Source organism: Acaromyces ingoldii (assembly GCF_003144295.1).
Source record: "Acaromyces ingoldii strain MCA 4198 unplaced genomic scaffold FA10scaffold_1, whole genome shotgun sequence".
Taxonomy (NCBI): Eukaryota; Fungi; Basidiomycota; class Exobasidiomycetes; order Exobasidiales; family Cryptobasidiaceae; genus Acaromyces; species Acaromyces ingoldii.
The window spans coordinates 573334-596619 of record NW_020290247.1 but is presented as its reverse complement, the minus strand read 5'-3'; the positions used below and the strand labels follow the sequence as shown (position 1 = coordinate 596619).

Genomic DNA, 23286 nt, shown 5'->3' with positions numbered 1-23286 from the left:
AAATTACTCGCGCGATTTTCGTCTTCGTAGGGAGTGGCCCTTGCTTCCTCTTCTAGCGTCGTTGGAAGAGCCCATTTTTTTTGGATTGACAGCTACAGCGCAGGAGAGTTGATAAGCTTTCCGTTTCATTCACAAGTTGCTCGGGGTTTGAAAGCAGGCAGGAAGTCGGGCCCTACTACTGCTAGCTATTAGCTGTTAGTAGCACTGATAGCAGCTAGGGAAGGAAAAAAAAAAAGCTCGCACGATTGGTCAAGGTCAAGCATCAGCGCAGGTACCGCGGCAAGACTTTGACTGCACTCTTTCTTGGGCTGACCTGCCTGTGAAGCAGCCCTGGCCATTCTCCCCGAGACAAAGAAGATGCCGCATTTTCCCTAACTGTGATCTGATTGATTGTGTGCCCCGGGAGGGGCGAGAAGCTTGAGCCTGAGCACTACTCGTAAAGGTATCTTGTCAAGCCTCTTTTTTTCTTTTCTTCTTCACCCTCGTTTGCCTCCTTTCTTCTTTCTCTCCTCATCATCAACCACAAACACTCCCTGAAGCAAGCACTGCGAACAAGTCTTCAAGATGCCGACGGGCAACAAGGTGTTTGCGCCCGCAATCTTCTTCATTGCCTTCCGCGAGGCCCTCGAGGCGGCCCTCGTCATCGGCATCCTTTCGGGCATGCTCGAGCGTATTGTCGACGTACGCAAAGTCCCGCAGAATGAGCGCGAGGAGCAGGAGGCTGTCAAGCAGCGCCAGCTGATCCGCAAGCTACGCCGCTACATCTTCTTTGGTGCCCTCTCGGGCCTGCTGATTGCCTTTATCATTGGCGCCGCCTTCCTCGCCGTCTTTTACACCCAGACGACAGATCTGTACGGACGGTCAGAAGAGCTCTGGGAGGGCATCTTCAACCTCATTGCCGTGCTCCTCATCACGCCCATGTCCCTCGCCATCCTCCGCGCTGACCGGTCACGCGGCAAATGGCGACGGAAGCTCGCGCGAGCCTTTGCCGGCCTCGAACACCCGACGCAGAGCGAGAACGAGATCAAGAGCGAAGCGTCAGAGCTCCAGCGCCAGTCTTCGTCTTCGACAACGACAAAGGAGCGGGAGCAGCCCAACCAGGAGAAGAAGGAGGGCGCCGAGGCCGTTCAGTCGCCCAGCTCGGAAGTCGAGGCGCCCCACCTGCTCCAGCAGCAGTCGGCCTCGCACGAGGCTGCCGCACCGTCATCGCCTGCAGCGGCCAACTCCGACGCAAAGCACGGAAAAATGACGCTCAAGCAGTGGGTGCGCGTCGTGCGCAGGCCGTTTGAGGGCGAGGCCCGCGGCGCAACGGCCATCTTTGTCATTCCCTTTATCACGACGCTGCGTGAGGGCCTCGAGGGCGTCGTCTTCATCGGCGGTGTCTCGCTCGGCCTACCTGCCAGCTCCATCCCGCTGCCGGCCATCGTCGGCCTGTTTGCCGGTCTCCTCTGCGGCTACATCGTCTTCCGCGCTGGATCCTTCTCCCGCGTCAAGATCTTCCTCGTCGCATCCACCGCTGCCCTCCTCGTCATTGCCGCAGGCATGATCTCGCGCTCCATCTACTACCTCCAGTTCTACCGCTACGTGCAAAAGGTCGGCGACGCTGCTGCCGAGGGCGGCAACGGCCCGGGCTCGTACGACGCCCTCAACTACCTCTGGCACCTCGACTGCTGCAACCCAGAGGACAAGACCGACAACGGCGGCAGCGGCTGGTCTGTCCTCAACAGTCTGGTCGGGTGGAACAACACGGCCAACCTCGGCTCCGTCCTCGTCTACATCCTCTACTGGATGGCAATCGTCCTCTACCTCGTCTACTGCCTCGTCGACGAGAAGCTTAAGCAAAAGGGCAAGAAGGGTCTCCTTCACTTCCGCGCCTCGTCGACCTAATCGACTTTTCTGCCTTCTCTCTCCATCCTGTTTCTCTTGTCTTGTCGTCACTTTTACATTTTGTCTTGTCAGGGAATACACATGTAGTTCAAGAGATGTTCAGGGCCCATCTACAGAACGAATGAGGGAAAATAATATCGAAATGGCATCGCAGCTGTGGAAATAGCATCGCAGTGCCTCAGGCACACCCCTGCTCGATGGCGAGTGACCGGAAGATGCCATTGGGCTTCTGGACCAGATTGTCGGGCGTGTCAAATTCAACGACTTGGCCCGCACCCAGAACGAGGATGCGGTCAAAGTCCCTCACGGTGGCGATGCGATGGGCGACGGTGATCATTGTGCAGTCGTTGAACTGGCTCCGAAGCACCTCCTGCACCGCCCGATCCGTCTCGTAGTCCATCGAGCTCGTCGCCTCATCGAGAACGAGGACCTTTCTTCGTCTGAGCAGGGCTCGAGCCAGGCTGAACAGCTGACGCTGGCCCGCGCTGAAGTGGACGCTGGAATTGGCTCCTCTCGAAGCATCTTCATCGTCGTCGTCGTCGTCGTCGCCGCCTTTGTCCTTTGCGCTGCTTTCCGCGCTTCCACTGCCACCACTGACGACGAGTGTATCGAGCCCGCTCGGCAGAGCCTGAACAAAGTCACGCATCCTGCACTTGTCAAGCGCTGTCCAAATCTCTGAATCGCTCCTCTCTCTAGCGGGGTCCAAGTTGTTCCTGACCGAGTCAGCCAGGAGGAGCGCATTCTGCGGGACGATCGTCATACTGTTCCTCAGCGAATGTGCCTGCGTGCTCGAAATGGGGTGGCCATCGAGGAGAATCTCGCCTTCGACGGGCTCCAGCATCCGAAAGAGGCCTAAAAGGAGTGTGCTCTTGCCTGATCCGCTCCGTCCGCACACGCCAATGCGCTCGCCCGGCTGGATGGAGAAGCTGACTCTTTTGAGGGCGGGGTCAGCTCCCTCGACGTAAGACATTGACACGTTCTTGAACTCTACGTGTCCCTTGACCTCGGCGGGCTCGATGCACTTTCGGGAACGTCCGTCGGGCGTCGAAGCGCTCTCCTCTGGCTCGAGCCTTGCAAAGGCCAGCATGCGCTCTAGAGCCACGCCCGCGATCTCCAGCTCGGTCCATGCAAGGAGCGTCTGGTTGAGCATCGTGCTGATCTGTGTGGCTTGCACAAGACCCACACCGAGAAGCGCCACGGCCGAAGACTTTCGAAGAATGACGACAATGGCAACGAGGGCAACATTGATGACCAGAGCGAGCAGGTTGAGCCAGGTGAGCAACCACCGTCGGACACCCCAGAGATAGTAATACGGCGCTTGGCTTTTGTCAAGCCGGGCCGTATTAATCTCTTCGAACGTAGACTGTCGTGCGGCTGCTCGCACAGTCGCCAACCCAGACGGCGACGATGTCTCGGCGAAAAGGGTATAAATGGGCGACTTTGTAGCCATTTCCAAGCGTCGAAGCTGTCTGCTCGGTGGCGCATATAGCCTCTGGATCAGGACGTAGGCAACGAGCGCGACGGCGACAGCGATGAGAATGAAAGGTACAGGGATGACAAGCGTCAAAATCTGACCGATCAGCATGCTTGTGCACCCAAGGAAGTTACCGAAGGCCATCGTAATCTCCCAGTCGACAACAAAAACGTCTTGCGAGAAGCGATTGATGATCCTTCCGGAGGCATTCTCCTCGAAGAAGCGCAGCGTGGCGTACAGCACGCCGCGCAGCTCGTCGGCATGGATGCGGCGGCCAGCCTTGAAGACCAATCCATAGACAAGGAGAATGTCTTCAACAGGGGTCACAAAGATGACGAACCAGACGAGGACGGTAAAAGTGGAGAGGTATTTTGCTAGGTCGCCCTGCCAGTGCTCCTCGTTGCTACGTGCCCAGATCTGGATGACGAAATTCCACGCGAGGCGGCTACTGGAGCGAGAGACATCGAGGAGAATAAGCATCACAAAGACGCCCCATCCAATCGCCTTGGCCCAGGCGCCATATGTGGCGCGCCATTGCACGCCCCCACTCGTTACGGTTTCATGCTTGTCGTCGTCTTTCTCCTCATACCGGATCTTGGGCTTCGCTGCTCTTAATTTGGCCAAATCGGGAGCCTCTGAATCGAGCGAGGCACGCGAGATGGCCATTTTTCCCTTGTCCGATAGCTCTTCGAAACGACCCATCTCGACGATCTTGCCGGCATCGAGCCGAATGATGTGAGCTGCGTGATGGATGAGATGAAGAGCGTTGGTCGCCAGTACCACCGTTCTTCCCTTCAACAAGCCCTGATTCCCCAGAAGGCACTTCCATACGTGTGACGCTGTCTCGGCATCGAGAGCACTCATTACGTCGTCGAGGATGTAGGTCTGAGCGTCAGAGTAGACTGCGCGGGCCAGGGCCACACGCTGCCGCTGCCCACCGGAGAGGCTTCTGGCGAGTGTTCGGTCGCCATCAGCTAGCTCCTCGAGGTCTTGGCCGAGAGCCGTCGAGTGAACTGCTGTATGGTAGAGCTCGCCATCGAATGGACTGTCAAAGAGGATGTTGTCCTTAATCGAGGCACCTTCCTGCAACCATGAGTCTTGTGCCACGTATGCGATGGGCGCTTTTTTCATAGGAAGACGACACGAACCGCTCAACAAATCGGCCTCACCCAGAAGTGCCAGGAGAAAGGTTGACTTGCCGCAGCCCAGGGTGCCACATAGCATCGTCAGCTCGCCATGAGGGATTTTTGCAGTGACATTGACGAGAATTGGCTTTGACTTGTTCCAGCCAATGGTCGCAGAGTCAAACGAGGCGGCGAAAGCTTCCTCCTGAGGCAAGATTGAGTCCGTTGATGAGAAGTTGTGGCGCCTCTTCATGTCCAGCTCTTCCCCGTCTTCGTTAGGGGCACGTCCTCCATCGTCGTCCGCGTACGTGGGCCGCTCTTGCTCGCGGAGAAACTCTTCAATCCGCTTCAACGACGCATAGGCTGATAGGAGCTGTGCGTAGTACTGTCCCATCGTCAAAAGGGGTATTTCGAGGATTTGCATCAGGGTGAGCGAGGTGACGACTGTGTGGACAGTGAAGTTGTGCGAGCCGGTAAATCGATCAACCAAGATGAGGGCAAGAAAGGTAGAAAAAGCCATAATCTCCTGCACGAGATTGGTAAAAGTGCTGACGAAAACGAATTGGATCCAGAAGGGCCAAGCGATGGCCAGCTCCTCGTCACGGCTCTTGAGGAGGCGTTTCTCGATGACCTTTTCATAAGCCATGAACTTGAGCCCTTTCGCGTTTGCAATGGCGCTGCTGGTTAAATTCACTCGACGATCTGTCGCTCGGCTCCACCGTGTCTGTCGACCGGTGAGGCCGTTGGAGCCCACAGGAGGCACGACAAGGCAAACGACAATGCTGAAGATTGTTGCTAGAAAGACCAGGCCGAGCTGGCGGTAGAGGAGGAACGCCGCAGCGCCAATGATGAGAAAGCCTGTCCAGAGCGTATGAAAGGCGAGGACGGCTTTGACAAAGCGTTCGATGTCGACGGACGTCAGGTTGGCCGCCGAGCCACCACCGCGGCGTTTTGCAGCATCCAGATGCAGACGCAGGCTCTTGCGATATACGACCTCGATCAGAGCGCCACGCAGCTTGACCTGGACCTTGTTGCATAGCCAATTGAATTGACCGGTGCTGAAGGCAAGGATGAGGTAGACAAGACCGTATGCGCCTACTAAACCCCACCCATATGCCGCCGGCTGCTGCTGCTGGTCATTGTCCGAGACGTACGACTCGGCAAAAGCCAACGTGCGGCTGACGAGGAATGGTAGGCTGAGCGTAGCACCCAGATTGATAAGACGCCAGATGATGGGAGCCAGGAGCTCGCGAGGAAAGGCAAGGAAGCAAGCAAGCAGTAGGCTCCTCCCCTTTTTCTTGGTACTACGATGAGATTGGTGTGTGTGGCCATTGCCTCCATTGGTGACCCGATGGGACTGTGTGGAACCACATCCGTCGAGCGATCCTTTACCCAGCTCGTGCATAGCCAACTCTTCCCCTCCGTCCTTTTTTGCTATTGACCGTCGTCGAGCGAAATAACCTGAACGCGGAAGTTGCTCTTCCCGAGGCTGCCAGGCTTCGGCAAGCCTTTGGCCGAGTACCTTGCCCGAGTACTTCGGACCGAGGTCATCGAGGTCCTCCATCTCCAGCGGTTTCCGAAAGCCGGTCCAGAGCAGGTCCTTGAGCCACCAAAAGAACATTTTGCTGATGAAGCTTGCCCTTGCCTCCTTTGTGGCGTCCGACTCGACACCGGCCGTGTTCTCAGCAGCTAGCATGAGCGCCTTTACAACGAGAAGTGTGGCAGAAAGCCTTGCAAATGCTGACAAAGGGCCATGATGAGAGGTGCTCGAGGCGACGCTGAAGAGGGTGCGAACGCGGCAGGCATCGGTAAGACAAGTCGAAAAGAGGTAAACGGGCAGCAGCCAGCCTCCGCCCGAAGTCTTCTTTCGTTCAAGATAGGACGTGGGCACGCAGACGACCTGACACGGCAAGTCAGCAGACAGGCAACTTGACACGCTTTTGTCAGGGCAAACAACTCACCGCTGCCACAAAGGCAAGACCGAGGGCAGGTACGACGGTATCGGCATCGAGCATGTCCTTGATGGAGCCGCGGCTTACGGCGAGACCAAGCACGGCAGCGTTGAGAACGAGATGGAGGATAGCCAAGCTGGTCCGCATTGCGCCAACGATATCATCGCTGTTCTTCAACCCCGCGGCCGTTGTCGGTGCATTCGCCTTGCCGCTCAAGAACGCGATGCGAATCAGTCCTACGAGGATGAGCGCTGCTGAAGGCACTGCAGCCAAGATGATGTTTTCAAATGCAAGGGTAAAGTCGAAGAATCGGCAAGTCGACGTTGGTCCCTTGTCATCCCGCCCCGGCGTCAGCCGAATGGTCCACACGACCTTGGAGCGTGGCACTCACAAAGGAGCCGTCATTGCAGGCGCTGGTGCCCATATTGGGGCGAGGAAAGCTGGCTCGGCTGTGTTCGTGTGCCTGTCACCCGTCTTTAAAAGGGATTCACGACTTGATGCTCAGCACCAGTAGCGGAGCAGTCTCTATGGAGCTTATCTGGTGCATACGGAGAACATCGTGTCCGATATGCAGCATAGCAGAGAAGCCTGCGGTGAGAGAGTGCTTGGCGACATGTGCCTGAATGTGGGAATTAATTATATTCCAACGTCCTTTGTTATCTTCATCGACGCGCCAGGAAGATTGTAACGGCGAATCTAGCGAGCAAAATGGAGAAGAAGCTAAGCACCGAGGCTGAGCGAATCCCACCTCAGGAAGCTGAGGAAGCTGAGCACTTACCGTACCGTGCGTAGTTCTATCTCAGCCAGGTCCATAAGCGGAGAGACGTGTTTTAGCGTGTTCCTGCGCAGCAGAGAGGCCTAGCCTAGCGATACGCACAGATCCACTTCGAAGGCATCCATTCCGAAGTTCGGTCACAGTGTCTTCCTCCACCCGCAAGTGTCGATATGATAAGGTAGCTGCTATAAAGGGCGTCAGAAGAATAGGCAACGACCACTCGCATCCTCCACAAGCCCATGTGAGAGACACAATGACGAGTCAAGAAGAGAGACAACCGCTGTTGGGCGAGCGAGGGGCGGCTGGCAAGAGCAGATGGGCTCAAGCTGTCGACTCGCTACAAGCCGAATGGCCGCTGATCAGGACCCTGCTGGTCGCGACGACCTTCTTCTTGTTCTATTACGGCAAACAGGGCTTCGAAATGACGGCAACGAGGGATCTCGCCTGTGCAGCTTACTATGGTCTTCACCCAGACGAGGTCCAGACGATCACCTTTGAAGGGGGGAACACGAAGGCCTGCTCGCCGTCGTCGGTCGAATCGTTCACGGCCCAAGTTACGTTCGTTGCCGACATCTTGAGCACCGGCATTGGATCGATGGCTGTGATCTTTTACGGTTCGAAGCTGTCCAAGTGGGGTAGACGGCCCGTCCTGATGATCGGTATCCTCTCCGAGACACTTATCAGCTTCGCCCTTGCAATGCTGCCCAAGTTCTATCCCTTTGGGCCGACGGCGCAAACGGCGTCGGGATCCTGGCGTCTCGGACCCCTTCTCTCGCTCGCAACGCTCTTCGCAATGACCGTCTTTTACGCAATGCTCGGGACAGAGCTCGTCGTCATCTCTGCGATCCGCGTTCTCGTCACCGACGTCTCGTCCGCTGCGGTCCGAACGCGAAACTACCTCTTTCTTACCATCAGCATCCTTGTGGGCTTGACTTTTGGTCCCCTTCTCTTGAGTCTGTGCGCCGAGCTGTATCCCATCAGTCGTACTGGCTTTCTGGCCAGCCTCGACTGGCGCAGACATGGGCCTGAGACACCACGTCAACCGCCTTACAGCCCACGGCCGCCGACCGATCAGGTCCCAGCTCCTGTGCTGACAGAGCACAGCAACGTCACTGCACTCCTGGTTGCCACCGCCGGCATGATGGCAACGATTATAACCGTCGCTTTTTTGCTTCCCGAAACAGCCCCTCGGAATGCTGAAGCGCTATCGGACGACAACGACCAAAAGAGGAAGCCATCGGACATTTCCACACTTTCCATCATCCTTCCGCGCCGTCGCCCGTCTGACGGCTTGCTCGATTGGCGCATCACGCGCGTCGCCTTGACGGAGGCACTTGCCAACACAAGCATCGTCGGCCTTTCCACCCTGGCCCAGTATGGAAGCTACCGTCTTGGATGGACAGGCGAGAACATCAGTCTCCTCGTCTCCATCGTGGGCGTCGGCCGCGGATTGGCGCTGGCCATCGTCGTTCCCGCGATCTTCTATGTGCTGGAGCGTTACACAAGGAAGCCGGCTGGGCTGAGGCATTTGACGAACGGCGAGATTAAGAGGATCGCCAACAGCACGCCAGCAGAAACCGCGCCCGAAGGAGATGACGACGAAGACGCAGACGAGCTGCACCACCTCAAAGGCCTCGTCTCGCTCTGGAAAGCCCGTGTTGACCTTGCTCTAGCCAAGTTCTCTTACCTGTAAGTGCTGCCACCCATCTCCCCTCTGAGACGCTGCTAATGCTGAGATGTCGCCCGCGTGAAGCCTGGACAGCCTTGTGTGGCTCTTCATCTCGCTTGCGACGAGTCAATTCCTCTCGACCACGGCCTTGTATACTGGCATCTTTCTGCTACAGATGGGCGCAGGCGCGCAGGCGGCACTCCATTCTGTGGGTGTCACAGTCACTGTCGATGCTCTCGGTTACACCACCCCCCTTCTTTCTTCTTCCTCTTCCTCCGACTCGGCTGCCAGCGTGCCAGATCCATTGCCAGGACAAGATCTCAACGCGACGGCAGGAGGAGAGGCTGAACGCGAAGAAGCGTTCCACAAGCGCGCCACCGCAGCCTTCTTCGCCCTCATCTCCCTCGTCGATGGTCTGACAATGACGCTGTCCAAGATCCTCACGACGGCAGTCTATGTAGAGACGCTTGACTCGGTACCCTGGCTTCCCTTTTTCCTCTTTGCCATCTTTCAGGCCGCTGCGTTGCTATGTGTCAGTACCATCCAGGTCCATAGATGACCGGCCCGCACTCTGACGAAGGGAGAGAGATGCGAATGTAATACTATAATTGCACAAGAGAACAAAGAAACGCAAACACAGGGAGAGATGGGTCGTAGAAAACACATGAGATTTGGAAAAGTGCTCACTCTCCACCGCGGGGCGCGCCAGCCTCGCCCTCGTCGGCCTTGTTTCCCAGATCAGGAGGACCAGGCGCAAGTATCTCGTCTGTCTGCTTGTCCTCCCCTCTGTAGGCCATGTCAGCCACTTGGGCTTCATAGCCCGGATGTTCATGATGTGGGTGTCCTGGATCCGCCTTTGGAGGATGAGCCTGCCCATGCACCTCTGGCTTTCCCTGGTCCGCCGGTGCAGAAGTAGAGAGCGACCCGAGCTCCTTCGTCTCTTCTTCCGCAGGCGCTTCTAGCGATGTGGCCGCCGTCGTCGGTGCTGGAGGTGCCAAGCGGGAGGATGTAGATTGCCAAGCGACCGACGAAGACTCGTGGCTGCTCGCACTCGCCAGGTCTGATGACCGTAGCGAGGCAGTTGCCGAAGGCCTGGGGAAGTTGAAGCCGTGAATCGACCTTGTGCCAGGAGTCGCGGCCATGGCTGCGACGCCAGCAGCGTTGTCGCCCGCTTGTATGATGGGATGGTGATGTTGATGTTGGTGGGCCAAGTGAGAGCCATCGCTGTCTCCACCAGGGACGTTTAGGTTGCTACTGCTCCCACTATTGCTATTGTTGGCTGCCGCCGCCGCTGCCTCTTCCTCCGCATTAGCGGCGTTGAGGACATCGATGAGGTTCTGGATCCAGGGATGCTCTCTCATCTTCGCCGCCGAGGGCCTCTGATCGGGTGAGATAGTGAGGCATTGACGAATGAAATCGATGCCCAGCTCTGACAGCTGGCCGGGCTCCGGCAACGGAGGGTGTTGGTTAGCCATACCAATGTGGAACATGATGGCCCATTCATTGTCGAGATTGCTCCAGGGTCTTCTGCCTGTGGCAAACTCTAAAACAACGCATCCCAAACTCCAGACGTCCATGGCGCCAAACTCGCCGTGACCTTGGGGATCGGGCTTGATGACTTCGGGCGCCATGTACATGGGCGTGCCCTGCAGGCTGCCCATACCTCCCGGCGCAGGTTTGCCGTCAGGGCCCATTATTGCATTGGGCGCCACGACTCCCGGCTTGCGTGTCCGCTGAATAGTGCGCTGATTCTTGGCCAAGACCTTCGCAGCGCCAAAGTCGACAAATTTGATGACGCCCAGGTGATCGAGGAGGATGTTGTCCGGCTTGATGTCGCGGTGGACGACGCCCTTCGAATGCAGGTAGACGAGTCCGTCAAGCATCTGCAGAGTGTAAACCTGGATCACAGTCTCGTCTTCGATGCGACCGTGCTCCAGGAGCTGGGCCAGACTGCCTCCCTGACAATACTCTTCGAAGATGTAGACCTTGTCGCGGTGAACCTCGATGCCATAGTACTCGACGATGTTGGGGTGGCTAAGCATCTCCATCACGCTCATCTCGTCCTTAATCTGCTTGAAGAAGCCCGGCGTCGAGGAAATATCCTGGAAGCGGATCTCTTTGACCGCCATAAGGCCGCCTGAATCGAGATTGACAGCCAGGTAGACGGTTCCGAAGGTGCCGCCGCCGATGAAGCGTCCTTGCTGCCATCGAATCTGGATGCGACTCGAGGACGAGGCCAGGTTCTGCAAGCCACGGTCCTCGAACTTGGTATCGTCGAGGACCCTGCCGATGAGGCGCTGTTCGGCTTCGATGGACTGCCTGGCCGCGTCCCACTCCATGACTTTCTGCACCCATCTTTCCTCGGTGGCTTGCATCCCGCTGTCGGCTCTGCCCAGCATTGGAGGGGCACCAACACCACCCATGCCCTGCACCAATTTGGCCGCCGCCTCCCGCATTTCTGAGGGCTCCTTTGCTCCAGGCGCCCCCGGCACCTTGTTTCGCTCCGCCTTCTCTCGCTCAAGCCTCTCCTCTTCCTCTTTTGCCTTTGCCACGCTGCTTCTTGCGCCAAGAATGTCAAAGTGAGATATCAAGAGGACAATGCAGCTGGCGACCTTGCTCCGCATCAGCGTAAAGTCCTGCTCGCTCAAACTGAGAATTGCATCTGCTCGTGTGACGTGCATCGCGTTCTCCAGCGCAGCCACTGCCCACTTGAACGTCTTTCGATCCGTCGGCTCGCAGTCGTCACAGATAAAGGCGACCCAATCAATGGCCAGGCGTGCCAGCGCCAGAGTCATCTGTCCTTGCAAGCGTGCAGACTCAATAAACGGCAGAGCACGGAATCCCTGCTCCGAAGCCATGCTGTAGCAATTCTGAATGAGCTCGTCGCAGTCACCCCCCTTTGATGATTCTTTCAGAAGGTCATCACTGGTGATGCCGTCGGACGACGAGCGGCTTCGTTCTCGCGCAGCTTGCTCTGCGTCGCCATTGCGACCTCGAAGCTTGCGTCGGATGGTGGGTGCTGAACGGATGAGCGTATCGGACAAGAGGTAGACGCCCTGGTTGATGCTTCGGAGTTCTGATTGAACTGAGCTCATGTGGGCCATGTGCTCGCTGATGACTTCGAGCGGGAAGCTGTTGGCAACGTCTTCCTCTTCTTGTTTCTTAGACGCTTTGGCGGTAGAGGCTGGCGGTGGCGGACCTTCACCTTGGAGCTCTCGAGCCCTCGCAGCAGCGGCAAAGACGGTGTAAAGGTGCTCTTTGCACATCTGCAGCCTTCGCTTAGGACCATCAGCAACCAGTCGCAATCTTCGATCTTTGAGCTCGACGGGTATTCTCCTCAGCAATTTGAGCGACATGATTCGTCCCGTCCACATGAAAGCGTCGCGAGGGCTCAAGAGCAAGAGATAGCGAGGGTGTTCATCCTCGAGTCCCATTGTCGACCCAGCCCCACCAGCACCCTCGCCCTCCGACTGATCGTCTCGCAAGTTCTCGCGTGCAGGTTCGTCTCCTGGCAGGGCATTGGCATTGGCTTCGGCAGCCAGCGCTGTGTCCTCATCGGCAGGCTTGACGCGGCGCATGCACTTGAGGAAGAGCTCTTGGATCAGCTCCGGCTTGTCCTGCAGACTGGGTTCGGCAATGAGGTATGTGCCCTCGGCCTCAAAGGTGCCTGTCATGACCAAAAAGTAGCCAGCGTTGATGAGCGTTTGCAAAAACTCGGTCAGGTCCATATTGCCCTGTTTCGACGGCGTTGCGGTTGTCGTCGATAAGTCTGGATTTGAGTCCGACTCCGGTGCGCCTTGGGAAGGCCGCAGGCTGCTCAGGTCATACTCTGCCGCGTTTTCTAGCCGATTGCGAATATCTCTTGCCAAGCTGAGTAGCTTCCGGCTGCGAATCCGGACGCTGTCGAATACCTGGTGAATCCACTTGATTTTTTCCTCGAGCGTGACGAGGACATTGCCCTTTGTGAGGTCGCCCGCCGTCGAGGGCCCGCGGGGCGCCATCTCAGCTGCCTTTGTCTGGGAGCGAATGGCGTCGAAGCGACGTGGAGGGCCATCTGCGAGGTTACGGCCATAGCGCGAGGACCTTGCCGTTGTCGTTGGCGCAGAGAGCTCCCTCCGAAAGTAGTCGACGATGCGATTGAAGAGCTGGTTGACGAATCTGGTCACGCTCTTGGCCACGATCACATCACCTCCATCGATCACCTCAACGGCGGTGCTGAGGAAGCGCCATTCGGGCTCCAAGACTTCCGTCTCTTTAAAGTACACGGCACCCTTGAGCTTGAACTGAAGCAGCTTGAAGAAGAAGCGCAAGGCTTGACGGAGCACGTCGTCGTAGCCAATGCCGATGCACGGCGGCAGCTCCCAGCCATTGGCAGGGTCGGGAATCATCATGCTCGTGTATTGGATCTTGATGCGGCAGGCCAGGGCGATAGCGGCTCTCAAGTCGTCGGTCAACGAGTCGATGATGAGCACGCTCGGATCGCGCAGCTTGCCTGCATAGTCGAGCCGAAGCTTGAGAGCCCCCTCCATGATGCGAGTCGGGAAATTGATGAGCTGCACCAGCTCAGGCTCAAAGGAAGGCAAAGCCATCCGGCTGAAAGCATTGTGGTGCTGGATGATCGATGCCTTGGCCTTGAGAATGAGCGCATTGAGCGTTGAAAGGGTCCGCTTCTCAAAAGTTGATTGAAGCGAGTCTTCCTTGAGGATTCGCTCCAGGAAGGTGCTCTCCTCCATCTCCTTGCCCGCAAGCGCTCCCGCACCAGGTGGTCCCCCGACGCCCTGGTGAGGACGGCCAGATTCCATGTGGCTCCGTTCGGGGTCTTGACGATTGGGGGCTTGGTGTCCTGCAATCTCGAGTGTGTCACTACCGGTCCACTTTTGCAAGACACCAATTTGGAGCCGAAGACTGTTAGTGACATTGTACCAGCTGTACAGCGCCTCGAGCTTGTCCTGCAGAGCCTTGCTGCCCCACTCTGGCACCACCTCTACGATCTTCTTCATCGAAGGAAACTGTTCCTCTGCGCTGTCAACACGCGCGAGGAGCTGACCGACCTCATCGAGAATCTTCTCCTTGATGCCAGAGCTGTCGTCGACGGCACGGCTGGCCTCATGGACGACTTGATCTCTCCCAATCAACCCTGCCGCTGCCGTCGTTGCTGCCGCCTCTGCGTCGTCGTGGGCTTGCTGAACTTCGAGACCTCGCTTCTCAGCCACGCCCCTGCATTCGTTGATGGCTCCAATGACCTCGCGGACCATGATCGGCCATCCACTTGCCAGCCTTTTCTCCTCCGTCTCGACTGCGCCGGCAAGATGGCCTCGACCGCGGAGACTGGCGCGAATGTCGAGCCAGCGATGGTACATGAGCTTTTCCTTTGTCAACGAGGGCGCATCAGCAGAGTTGATTCTCTTCGTCTCGGAGCGAAGCACTTCGGAAGCCAGGACGGACTCGAGCATGGTGTACCACTCAAGTCGTTGCCGGGGCTCCACGATGGGTGTATGCTCTGTTTCGTTGACAGTGTTAGCGCGCGTGGGTGATGCCATAGATACAAAGACATCTCACCTGGAGGTGTCCCAACTGGCGTGTGAAGAGTCTGGGGGAATTGGGGTCCTGGTGTCATGAGGCCGCTCGTGGGGCCCAGGAGAGGCGGGCTTACACGACTACCGTCTCCTGCTGGCCCTTTTGGATGCCACGGCGCACGCTTGGGACCAGACAGCGAAGGCCCGCCAGGTTCAGCAGCGAGGTATCGATCTCGTTTCCGCGCATCAGCCTCTGCGCTCGCATCTACGTCCCCTGGAATAGCGAAGGACGACGACGAATCGCTGAACCGTCTTCTAGCTTCGCTTCGACGAGGCCCCAGGTCCATGCCGAACGCATTGTTTCCCTCCCCAGCATCAACGTCTGCCAGCCCACGAGTCTCCGAGTCATACGGGAATCCTAAAAGGGAGTCGTTTAGATTTGCTTCCCGTCCCTGCACGTCTATCGAGGGTTTGCTCTGCCAGAAATTTCTTCCGGCATCGTCGAAGCCGTAGTCTTCGTCATCGTCGCTGCCGATGAGTTCGAGATTTGCGGACAAAGAGGGTGAGCCTTCCTTTCTCTTCCTTATTGACCCATACAAGTCCGCCTCGTAGCTGCCACCGCTTGACTGCGAGCCTTCGCTGTCGTCCTCAGCATCTGGACCGATATCATGCTCTTCCTTGTTTAGCCTCCTCTTGTCAGCGTTGAGCTGCCTCTGCACGGCGCTTCCTTCGCCGCCGGCGTAGGGTGTGTCGTGGACAGCGGGGACGCCAAAGGAGACGTTACGTGTATTGGAAGAGATGTGACGAAGCGAAGACGAAGACTTTGGCACCGGTCTTGGCCCTACCCTCGTACCTGCACCTGCCGCTGGGACCTTGGACGAAGACGAAGAGCCACTGGCCCCGCCAGCTTCGTGGTTGTCGAAGCCGTTTGAGTTTGAAAGCGGCTCGGCGTCGTTGGTTCCCTCGTTTCCTAGCGTCTTTCTCCTCCCCGTCAACGGCTGTGGACCCGCCGGCCTTGTAGGCTTGTCGGTAGACGAAGCGTCCTGAAGCCGCTCCCTGTGCTCTTCCTCATCAACACCTTCTTCGTCCTGTTCGTAGAGAGGGTCCTCGACACCTTGAGAAGGCCATGGACCACTTCCGGTGCCGATGCTACTCCCTCGATGCATTCTGCCTCCTCTACGTGAACAAACGCCGCAACGAAGACGAGACGGAAAAGACGGGAAAGGGAAGGGAGGAGAGAAGAGAAGAGGTGAGGTGAGAGGTGAAAGGACAGAAGGCGAGACTGGCTGCTCCACTCGACGCGTTCGTTGCTTTTGGTCGCCGGCCGACCTGAAAAATCGAAAATGCAGGGCCAAGAGAGGGAAGTGGCCGTGCGCCGAACCTGTCTGCTCTCATTGACAACGCGGCGCCCGGACAGCGAGCGCGCGAGCGAAAGAGCCAGAGGGAAAGGCAAACGCATGGCAGCCTCGACCGAGGCAGGGCCTTCGCGAAGGCGACCGGGCTCGTCGTCACACCTCGACCCCTTGCCCGCGACGCACCCGCTCTCGCTCAAGCTTCGCTCCATCTTTGATCCTAGACGCTCGAAAGAGACGGACCCCGAGGCAGTCAAACAGGCCCTCGACGATATAGAGGAGCGCTACAGCCGTCGAGACGATGCAAAGCACAAGAAGCACTTTGACGTGGCGTGGGCACGGACGAGGGTGGCCAAAGATGCAGAGGACTCGGTCGAGGACGCCACGCTGGGCTACTTGGACGTCCTGGAGACAGTGGACCGGGCGATCTCAGATGTCTCAAACCACATCGACGAGCTCTACGCGGCCTGCAACGACATCGACTCAAGACTTACCCGCGCAGACGATTCGACGCGGTACCTCTTGGAACATGCCGATGGCTTGCGAAAGCAGAGGGCAACGACAGCGCAGAATGCAAAGCTGCTCAACGCCTTTCTCTCGCGCTTCACACTAGCCGAGGCACAGATCGACGCAATCGAATCGAGATCGCTTCCGGTCGGGCCTCTTCTCTTTGAGGCAATGGATCGCATCGAGGCCATAAGGGCCGACTGCCATGTCCTCCTCGTAGGCCGCGAAGAGGGGCAGGTGGGCGGCATGAGGGCGGGCATTGACATCATGGACGAGACGGCCAGCCTGATGGACAAGGCGCAGACCAAGGTGGCCAAGTGGCTCACGTTTGAGCTTCGAAGTACCTTCAAAGAGGGCCAGGATGTCGGACAAAATGTGCGAGAGTCGGTCAAGAGGCTTGATCAGCGAGAGGACCTGCTCAGGTGAGATGCCAGAGTTTCAAGGTGCTTGGGGCCAGACTGGACACGCTGACTTTCTGTCTCCCCAGACCTGCACTCAAGGCTTTAGCCACGACCAGAGCGAAGCAACTGTCAAATGCCTTTCAGATGGCCTTGACAGTGGGCGGACCCGCGCCTTCCTTTTTGCCTCGGCCCATCGAGCTACATGCCCACGACCCGATGCGCTACGTCGGCGACATGCTGGCCTGGGTTCACCAGTCGGTAGCCTCTGAGCGCGAGTTCCTCATCGGCCTCTTCTCACGTCTTGAAAAGGCAGAAGACATCGAAGGTCGACGGAGGGTGGGAGAACGTCGACGAGGCCTGGAAGGCAGCATCGACTATACAAGAGATCGCGATGTTATGGAGCAGATTGGTCTGACGAAGGGCGAGATCTGGACGAGGGAAGTCCTCGATCGTGTCCTGGAAGGCTGCGGCAGGCCGCTCAACGTGCGCGTCGAGCAGACTGTCAACTCGCAGGAAGGGTGCATTACGACTTTCAAGCTCGCTTCGCTCGTTCAGTTCTACCGGGTGACGATGGAACGGACAATTGGAAGCAAAGCGGCGCTGAGCAAGACGCTCTCAGAGATCAGCCAGGTCTCATATCGAGCTTTTCTCAACACCCTCGACAATCTCGCAGCTGGCCTTTCACGCTTCCACCAGACGCCCGAGTCGGACTTGGGACCATCGCCACCGCTTTTGGGCGCATGTGCCACACTCAAGGAGCTTCTGGCGGTCCACCAGTCAACACTGTCCGAGCAAGACCTCTTTGGCGACACCCTGCCTCTACGCGATGACGAGAAAGAGGGGCAAAATGTCGCTTCAGACATCGGACCGGTCCTTGCGCGTCTGATCGATGCGATGATGGAGCTGTGCGTTCGATGTGCAGACACGCTCCTGCCTGCATCGAGCCGACGGAGGAGCAGCAGCGCAAAGGATCTGCTGGATCCCGCTGCTAATATAGACGACGACACGCCAGCCCACTGGAATAGGTCCATCTACCTCCTCAACTGCTTGGGCCACATGCGCACCACCGTTGTCGAGCCCTACGAAGCGACGCTCAGCTTGACAAAGATCAAGGTCGACCGAGAGGCCTCCCGACTTCTCGGAGACCTGACGGGGCGACACCATCGACATCTCCTGCGGCAGAGCGGCCTCTCGACAATGGCCTCTGCCCCGCCCAAGAGGACGGACGAGAAGGAGTGGAAAAAGATGCAAGCGTCCTTGGAGACGTTTCTCAATTCGGGTGCTGCGCTTCTTGCTCCACCCGAGCTCCGCCTGCTTCAGTCTCCGTCGGCTCGGAGCGCTGTGCATGGCAATGCGCTGAGAAGCCTCGCCGATGACTACAAGGTCCTCGTCGAGACGGAAACCTCTGGAACTTCGGGTTTGAAGCTGAGAAGCGTTCAAGAGGTTAGGATTCTCCTTGGCGTCGATTCAGATTCCTCTTCTGCTCCTCAATGAAACAACTGTTAAAGCTCTTGGTTTGAGTTTGACACGAGCATCGATTGATTCGAATACGGTACATGATGTTTGCTTGGTTTCCTTTTTACATGCTGAATGATCCTACTTCCCTGATCCGTTCCAGAATTGGCTTGTCCAGGTCCAGCAGTCTCACAAAGTCGCCCGGTCCCTCGGAGCTGCCGCTCAGGATCATCTGGGTGGAGCCCCGCGTGCTCCTGATGCCAATCTTTGCCAGACTGAAGCTTGCGCTCTGCAGCGCCTCTTCGTCGAGCTGCCGCTGGCTGCCTCCCGAGACGGCACTTGCTTCTTCGAAAAGGGCCTGCCGTCGCTTCAGAGCCTCTTCTTGGGCCCGTGCGAGTTCCGCAGCGTGCTGCGCTTGAGCCACATCGTCGATGGCGACCATGCGGCAGAGATGCGAAGTGTAGTCGGTGATGCAGTGATCGGAGCCGAGGAAGGCAGACCAGGAGGGAGCGAGGCAGAGACCCCTGCACCCCAGCACCTCATCGACCTTCCTCGATGTTGTCCGGCGACCTAGTAACAGCTCTTCTTCGTCGCTATTCCAAGGCGCAAGGACAGAACGATATTCGTCCTCGCGAGCAAAGGTGGGAAATGCCGCCCAGATTGGTCTTGGCTTCATCTTTGGTAAGGCAACCATCTCGTTTGGCAGCTGCAACTCATCATGCGTCGCAAAGGGCAGGTAGCGATCGGGCTCCAGAAGTTCGCTCGCGCGATCGAACGGCGCTTCGATCGATGCATCGAAGAAGGAGCGATTCTCCAGCTGCTGTGGCATCAACCGCCGACACGAGGGGGCCGCTGCCTTGGCTGGATGCGTGTTCGCTGTTGAGTCACAGGACCCTTGACACTCGAATTGAAGCTGATTTATAGCCTGGCGAAGGTCGAGTGCAGCGAAGGACTCATGATCTGACAGCTTGTCGATGGCATTGAGCTGCATGCGTGGATTGACCGGACCGCCATCTCGCCCATCCGAAGTAAAAGTCAGCTGCGAGATAGCTGCTCGATCCATTTCAAGCCCTTGCGTCGAAGCGTAGAGTTTCTCCAGATCGGCTCGCTCGACAAGGTATCCCTCGTGAGCGCACAGAAGCTGCAAATAAGGAACTGCGATCGATGCAGGAGGCGGGCGGAAGGTGAGGACCCGCTGGATGGGCAGATCGCTTAACGGTACAGCCGAGAGATCTGAGAAGGCTTTAGTCTTTCATTTCAAGGAAAGTTGGGGGAATACCACTTACCGTTGCATGTCAGAATCACTGGTCGCCTAGATTCGGCAACAAGCTCGACGACGGCGGCCCAAAAGCCTTTGTCTTCGTCGTAAAGCAGGTCTACTTCCTCAATGAGAATGACTGACTGACGAGGCTTTGTCGAGTGGCCGTTGCTCGAGATCGTCGTAGTTTCTTTCCTATCTAGCATTTTCCAAGTAGCTCCCCCTCCCGTGCCGCCACTCGAAACCATATGGTTTCGCCCTAGGTCGCCGACAGCCGTGCTGAGCTCCTTTCCGCTTCTCTTTCCCATGCCAGGGTAGATCTCAAAGACCTCGTGGTTGAGCTCCGAGGCACACGCATACACCGATGCTGTCTTGCCGCTGCCGGTGGGACCGGTGAGAACAAGGACATTCGCCAGCCTATCGCTGTTGGCAAATAACGTCTCATCTGGCTCGTCTACATTCGCGGTAGCTACTAGGTCTTCAACGTTCTTTGTTCGGAACTGATCGAACCACGCACTTTCCTCGTCGTCTCCCTCGTCCCAGCTTCCGACTTGATCTTCGCCATCGTCGTCGTCCACCAAGAAGCCATCGAGACCCCCTCGCCTCGAAGCAGCCTTCTTTCGACGTTTCTTTTCGGCCCTTTTCTGAACTTGCATCGTGCGCTTCTTGTTCTTGCCAGGCGACGATGACAAGCCATTCTGTTCCTGCTCCGTCTTGGCCGTACTTCTGACCGAGGCCGTAGGCGAGACCTGAAGTTGATGTATCCAGTCGCGCAGATAAGTCGCTCCGACCTCGTTGCCGAGCACTTCATCAGCCCTGAGCGGCCTCCATCGATCAGTCCAAGCCTCGTTGGTTTTGGTTGACCTATTTTGAGTGAGGCCTTTGCCGGCGAGCTTCGTGGAGCTTCCGCTTGGAAGTGTGTTCGCACTCGAAGCTACGAGCTCTTCCAATTGTTCTGGGTGCAATTTAGACGATGTGACGGGCGAACGGCCGCCTTCGTTTCGACCTTTGTTGTGTGCTCCGGCGCGATGTTGCCAAGGCAATGGCTGCAACTCTTCGGGTGCTAAGCCATTATGGATACGGTCCTTGGGTTCCTTCTTTGGCCAATTGAATTGACGACTCCACGGTAGGACATCTTGTACCTGCGGAGGAGGTTCGACGAGCATTTCCTCACTTCTCGGCCACCTCGCTTCCATCAGGGGCCTTTTCTTGACTATTGATGACGGCGCTGCCGCTCTAGAGGAGCTCCCGTTGCCCGCCACAAAGAAGGCGTTCTGATTGGCGGCAGCGACGTCCTTCGTCTGCTCTTCTGCCGGCGGCCGCGGTAGTCGCTTTGCGAAAAAGGAGTGGACTTTCCCGTCGGAGGAGCCGTTCCCTTTGACTTGCAGGCTCATCTCCTTCTCCTGCTCCCTTTCTTTCTCCTTCTTTTTTCTATTCCTCGCCTCTTCCATCTTCTTCTTTCCCTCCTCGTCTTCCTCGTCATCGTCGACTAGATTGATCTCCCTCGCTTTGTCCTTTGCCGCCTCATCCTTCCTCGGCCTTCCCCTCTTTCTTCTCTTCGGAACACTTTCGCTTTCATTCGCAGCCCCCACACCACCGCTGCCCGTCTCTACCAGGTATTCTTCCCCATCATCCCCTGCCTCTCTTCCAGCGAAAGATAAGGCAGCCTTTCTCTCCAGAGCCAGCGCGCCATTGAGCGCCAGCGTCATTTGCCGACTTTGCGCCTCGGACCGCGTCGCAGCGGCTCTCCTGCTGCGTGTCGGCGCTGCCTCGCCAGACGACGAAGACGGCCCTGGTCTGGGAAGCCATGAAGACACGTCACTTCCCGCCTCCTGGCCTCGGCCCGTGCCAATCTCGGGCCCTCCATGATCCATCGTCTCGGCCGCAGGATGCAGACGTTGGTCGTTGTCCGACGGAGGGAGCGCAGGAGCCGGCATTTCCTTGCCTTGCCGCTCCGGATCGCCTTCTATATCAGCTGTTGCGCCACCTTCAACACTGTTGGACAAGTCTTGGTCGAAGTAAGGGAGAGGCAGAGGAGGCCGCGCGTCAATCGGTGGCGCCGTGGTCGGACGAGGCGGCCCAAACGCAGAGAGTGTCGACTGTCGCATGGACCGCTTTTCCAGCCTTTTGACCCCCTATCTTGTCTTCTTCCTTGGCTTTTACTCGGGAGTCATATAGAACCACATGTACAGCATGGCTTCCTCACTCCCTTCCAATGATGTGAGGCGTCTGTCGAGTCGTGTTGCCTCAGGTGAATGTTGCAAGCAACCAACACGAGCATCTGCATTGGAGCTGTCCAATTTTCTTCGCGCGCGTCAGCGCACGCGTCGGTCAGTCAGCCGCGGTGGAGCGCATAGAGCCGGATGCAAGTAGTAGCCTGTGCGACGAAAGGCTGAGGAGCAAAGTGAGATCCAGAAAAGAATCAAGATTCGAGCAAGCAACAACAGAAGGTGGGGTACTATGTGTGCTAAAACGACTGTATGTGGGACGGTAGCAGAGCTCGCCGATGGGCGCAGGCACCAATGTGACCGCACGCGAGGGGCTTATGGTAGCAACGGGAAAGTGGCTCGAGAGCACAAAAAAAGGCGAGAAGTACGGGGTAAAGAGAGAGTGTGTGTGTTGAATAAGCGTACACCTGAAGCGAAGAAGGTAGAAGGTTGAGGCGGATGGAAGAGAGAAAAGAAGAAATGGCGACTAGTAGTACTCTTGGCTCGTCTTCTTTGGCTGTCGGATCAGGCCCATGCGCTTCCAGACGAATGGAAGGGCAAAGTGGACGACGGTGACAAGGAAGGTGGTGCCAAGCTCGAACCAGCCCACGGCGACGGCGGCCTTCCACGAGAAGATGTTGAGGTAATTCTGCTTGTTGAGAATCGCATTGGCCTCGGCCAGCGTCGAAACGTCCCACTCGCCAAGGGAGAAGGTGATGCCCGTCGCTCCGGGGTTCTGGCCAATGATGAGGCTCTCCGTCGATTGCTGTTGGATGTAGCTGTCGAAAACAACTCGATCGGTTAGTGAAATGATGAACCCAAGATAAGAGAAGAGCAACTCACGAATTGATCTGGAAGAGGTAAATGGCGTGGTTGCTGTCAAATGGCTCCGAGTAGCCCGAGCCCTCCCTGAAGTTGTACGTCTTCATGACCGTGTAGGCCGTGTATGCTGCCACAACACCCGTCCACGCGCCCAAGAGAAGGAGCTGGCCGAGGCCAACGACCAGCCAGGCGCCAGTACCCTTTCCGGAGTACTCTCCCCTCCGCTTCTTGAACTGGTTGCAGGCCATGAGAAGTGCAAAGCCGCTAAAGACCCACTGGACGCATCCAATGACGAGCATGGCTCTGTCATAGAGGTGAACGCAGTCAGTCTCTCGCGGGGTTGAAAAGGCAGAAATTTGGCGACTCACAAGTCGACATTGCGTATCATTTGGGTGTCAAGATTGACAAAGTCCGGGTATGAGCTCTGGTGCTGCATCTTGTCCACAATAGCGCCAAGCTGGTGGATGTGAGAGCCCGTGAGGCCCATCAGGGCCGTAGCAAAGCCAAACACCGCCAGGTGCAGTGGCAGCTCGAGGAGCAGAGGGTTGAGTGGAGCCATGGTACGGTTCCGGCTTTTTGGTAATCCTTGGTTTCAATCGACTTGAAAAGAAATGGCGGAAACGAGTGATGTGGGAGACGAAGGCTGGGAGAAGGCAAGAAGGCGAACGGGGGGGAGTAGGCGGAAGGGTAAGGAGATTGAGGGAGAGAGAGAGCGAGGAAGGAGAGGGTGAGAGAGTGTGAGAGCGGAGGGTCAGAAGAGGTATGAGAGGCGGGGAAGCTGATTTTTCCTAACCGTCTCTGGCAGTGGGACGATGCGCGATCTCTTTCCAGTTTCAATTTCCTCCAGCCCTTTTCTCCAGCCCGAAGATGAAAAACAAATAAGTCTC

At 57.3% G+C, this 23286-nt stretch overlaps 7 protein-coding genes across 7 annotated transcripts; 3 read left to right on the top strand and 4 right to left on the bottom strand.

Annotated features, from left to right (window-relative positions):
- Positions 1-370: 370 nt before the first annotated feature.
- On the top strand, positions 371-1887 carry FA10DRAFT_246795 (iron permease FTR1; the record flags this gene model as incomplete). Its single annotated transcript, XM_025519425.1, has 1 exon — positions 371-1887. Exon 1 carries the CDS (start codon positions 565-567, stop codon positions 1885-1887), a length of 1323 nt encoding a protein of 440 aa, XP_025380028.1. The 5' UTR covers positions 371-564.
- A 178-nt stretch (positions 1888-2065) lies between these two features.
- Positions 2066-6861, bottom strand: FA10DRAFT_282510 (P-loop containing nucleoside triphosphate hydrolase protein; the record flags this gene model as incomplete). Its single annotated transcript, XM_025523780.1, has 3 exons — positions 2066-6385; positions 6447-6767; positions 6829-6861. The coding sequence occupies 3 exons, from the start codon at positions 6859-6861 to the stop codon at positions 2066-2068; spliced, it is 4674 nt and encodes a 1557-aa protein (XP_025380027.1).
- A 398-nt stretch (positions 6862-7259) lies between these two features.
- On the top strand, positions 7260-9458 carry FA10DRAFT_298284 (hypothetical protein). The gene is made up of 2 exons (XM_025524577.1): positions 7260-8901; positions 8966-9458. Exons 1-2 carry the CDS (start codon positions 7466-7468, stop codon positions 9438-9440), a joined length of 1911 nt encoding a protein of 636 aa, XP_025380026.1. The 5' UTR covers positions 7260-7465; the 3' UTR covers positions 9441-9458.
- Positions 9459-9491: 33 nt separating this feature from the next.
- FA10DRAFT_263580 (hypothetical protein) lies at positions 9492-15700 on the bottom strand. Its single transcript, XM_025520274.1, has 2 exons — positions 14441-15700; positions 9492-14381 (listed from the first exon to the last, which is right to left on the bottom strand). The coding sequence occupies exons 1-2, from the start codon at positions 15561-15563 to the stop codon at positions 9565-9567; spliced, it is 5940 nt and encodes a 1979-aa protein (XP_025380025.1). The 5' UTR covers positions 15564-15700; the 3' UTR covers positions 9492-9564.
- Positions 15701-15773: 73 nt separating this feature from the next.
- FA10DRAFT_236017 (oligomeric complex COG6) lies at positions 15774-18168 on the top strand. Its single transcript, XM_025519058.1, has 2 exons — positions 15774-16678; positions 16744-18168. Exons 1-2 carry the CDS (start codon positions 15855-15857, stop codon positions 18149-18151), a joined length of 2232 nt encoding a protein of 743 aa, XP_025380024.1. The 5' UTR covers positions 15774-15854; the 3' UTR covers positions 18152-18168.
- A 17-nt stretch (positions 18169-18185) lies between these two features.
- FA10DRAFT_298281 (P-loop containing nucleoside triphosphate hydrolase protein) lies at positions 18186-21628 on the bottom strand. Its single transcript, XM_025524576.1, has 2 exons — positions 19399-21628; positions 18186-19345 (listed from the first exon to the last, which is right to left on the bottom strand). Exons 1-2 carry the CDS (start codon positions 21476-21478, stop codon positions 18237-18239), a joined length of 3189 nt encoding a protein of 1062 aa, XP_025380023.1. The 5' UTR covers positions 21479-21628; the 3' UTR covers positions 18186-18236.
- Positions 21629-22047: 419 nt separating this feature from the next.
- On the bottom strand, positions 22048-23152 carry FA10DRAFT_7506 (hypothetical protein). The gene is made up of 3 exons (XM_025525680.1): positions 22768-23152; positions 22421-22702; positions 22048-22356 (listed from the first exon to the last, which is right to left on the bottom strand). The coding sequence occupies exons 1-3, from the start codon at positions 22956-22958 to the stop codon at positions 22065-22067; spliced, it is 765 nt and encodes a 254-aa protein (XP_025380022.1). The 5' UTR covers positions 22959-23152; the 3' UTR covers positions 22048-22064.
- Positions 23153-23286: the final 134 nt, after the last annotated feature.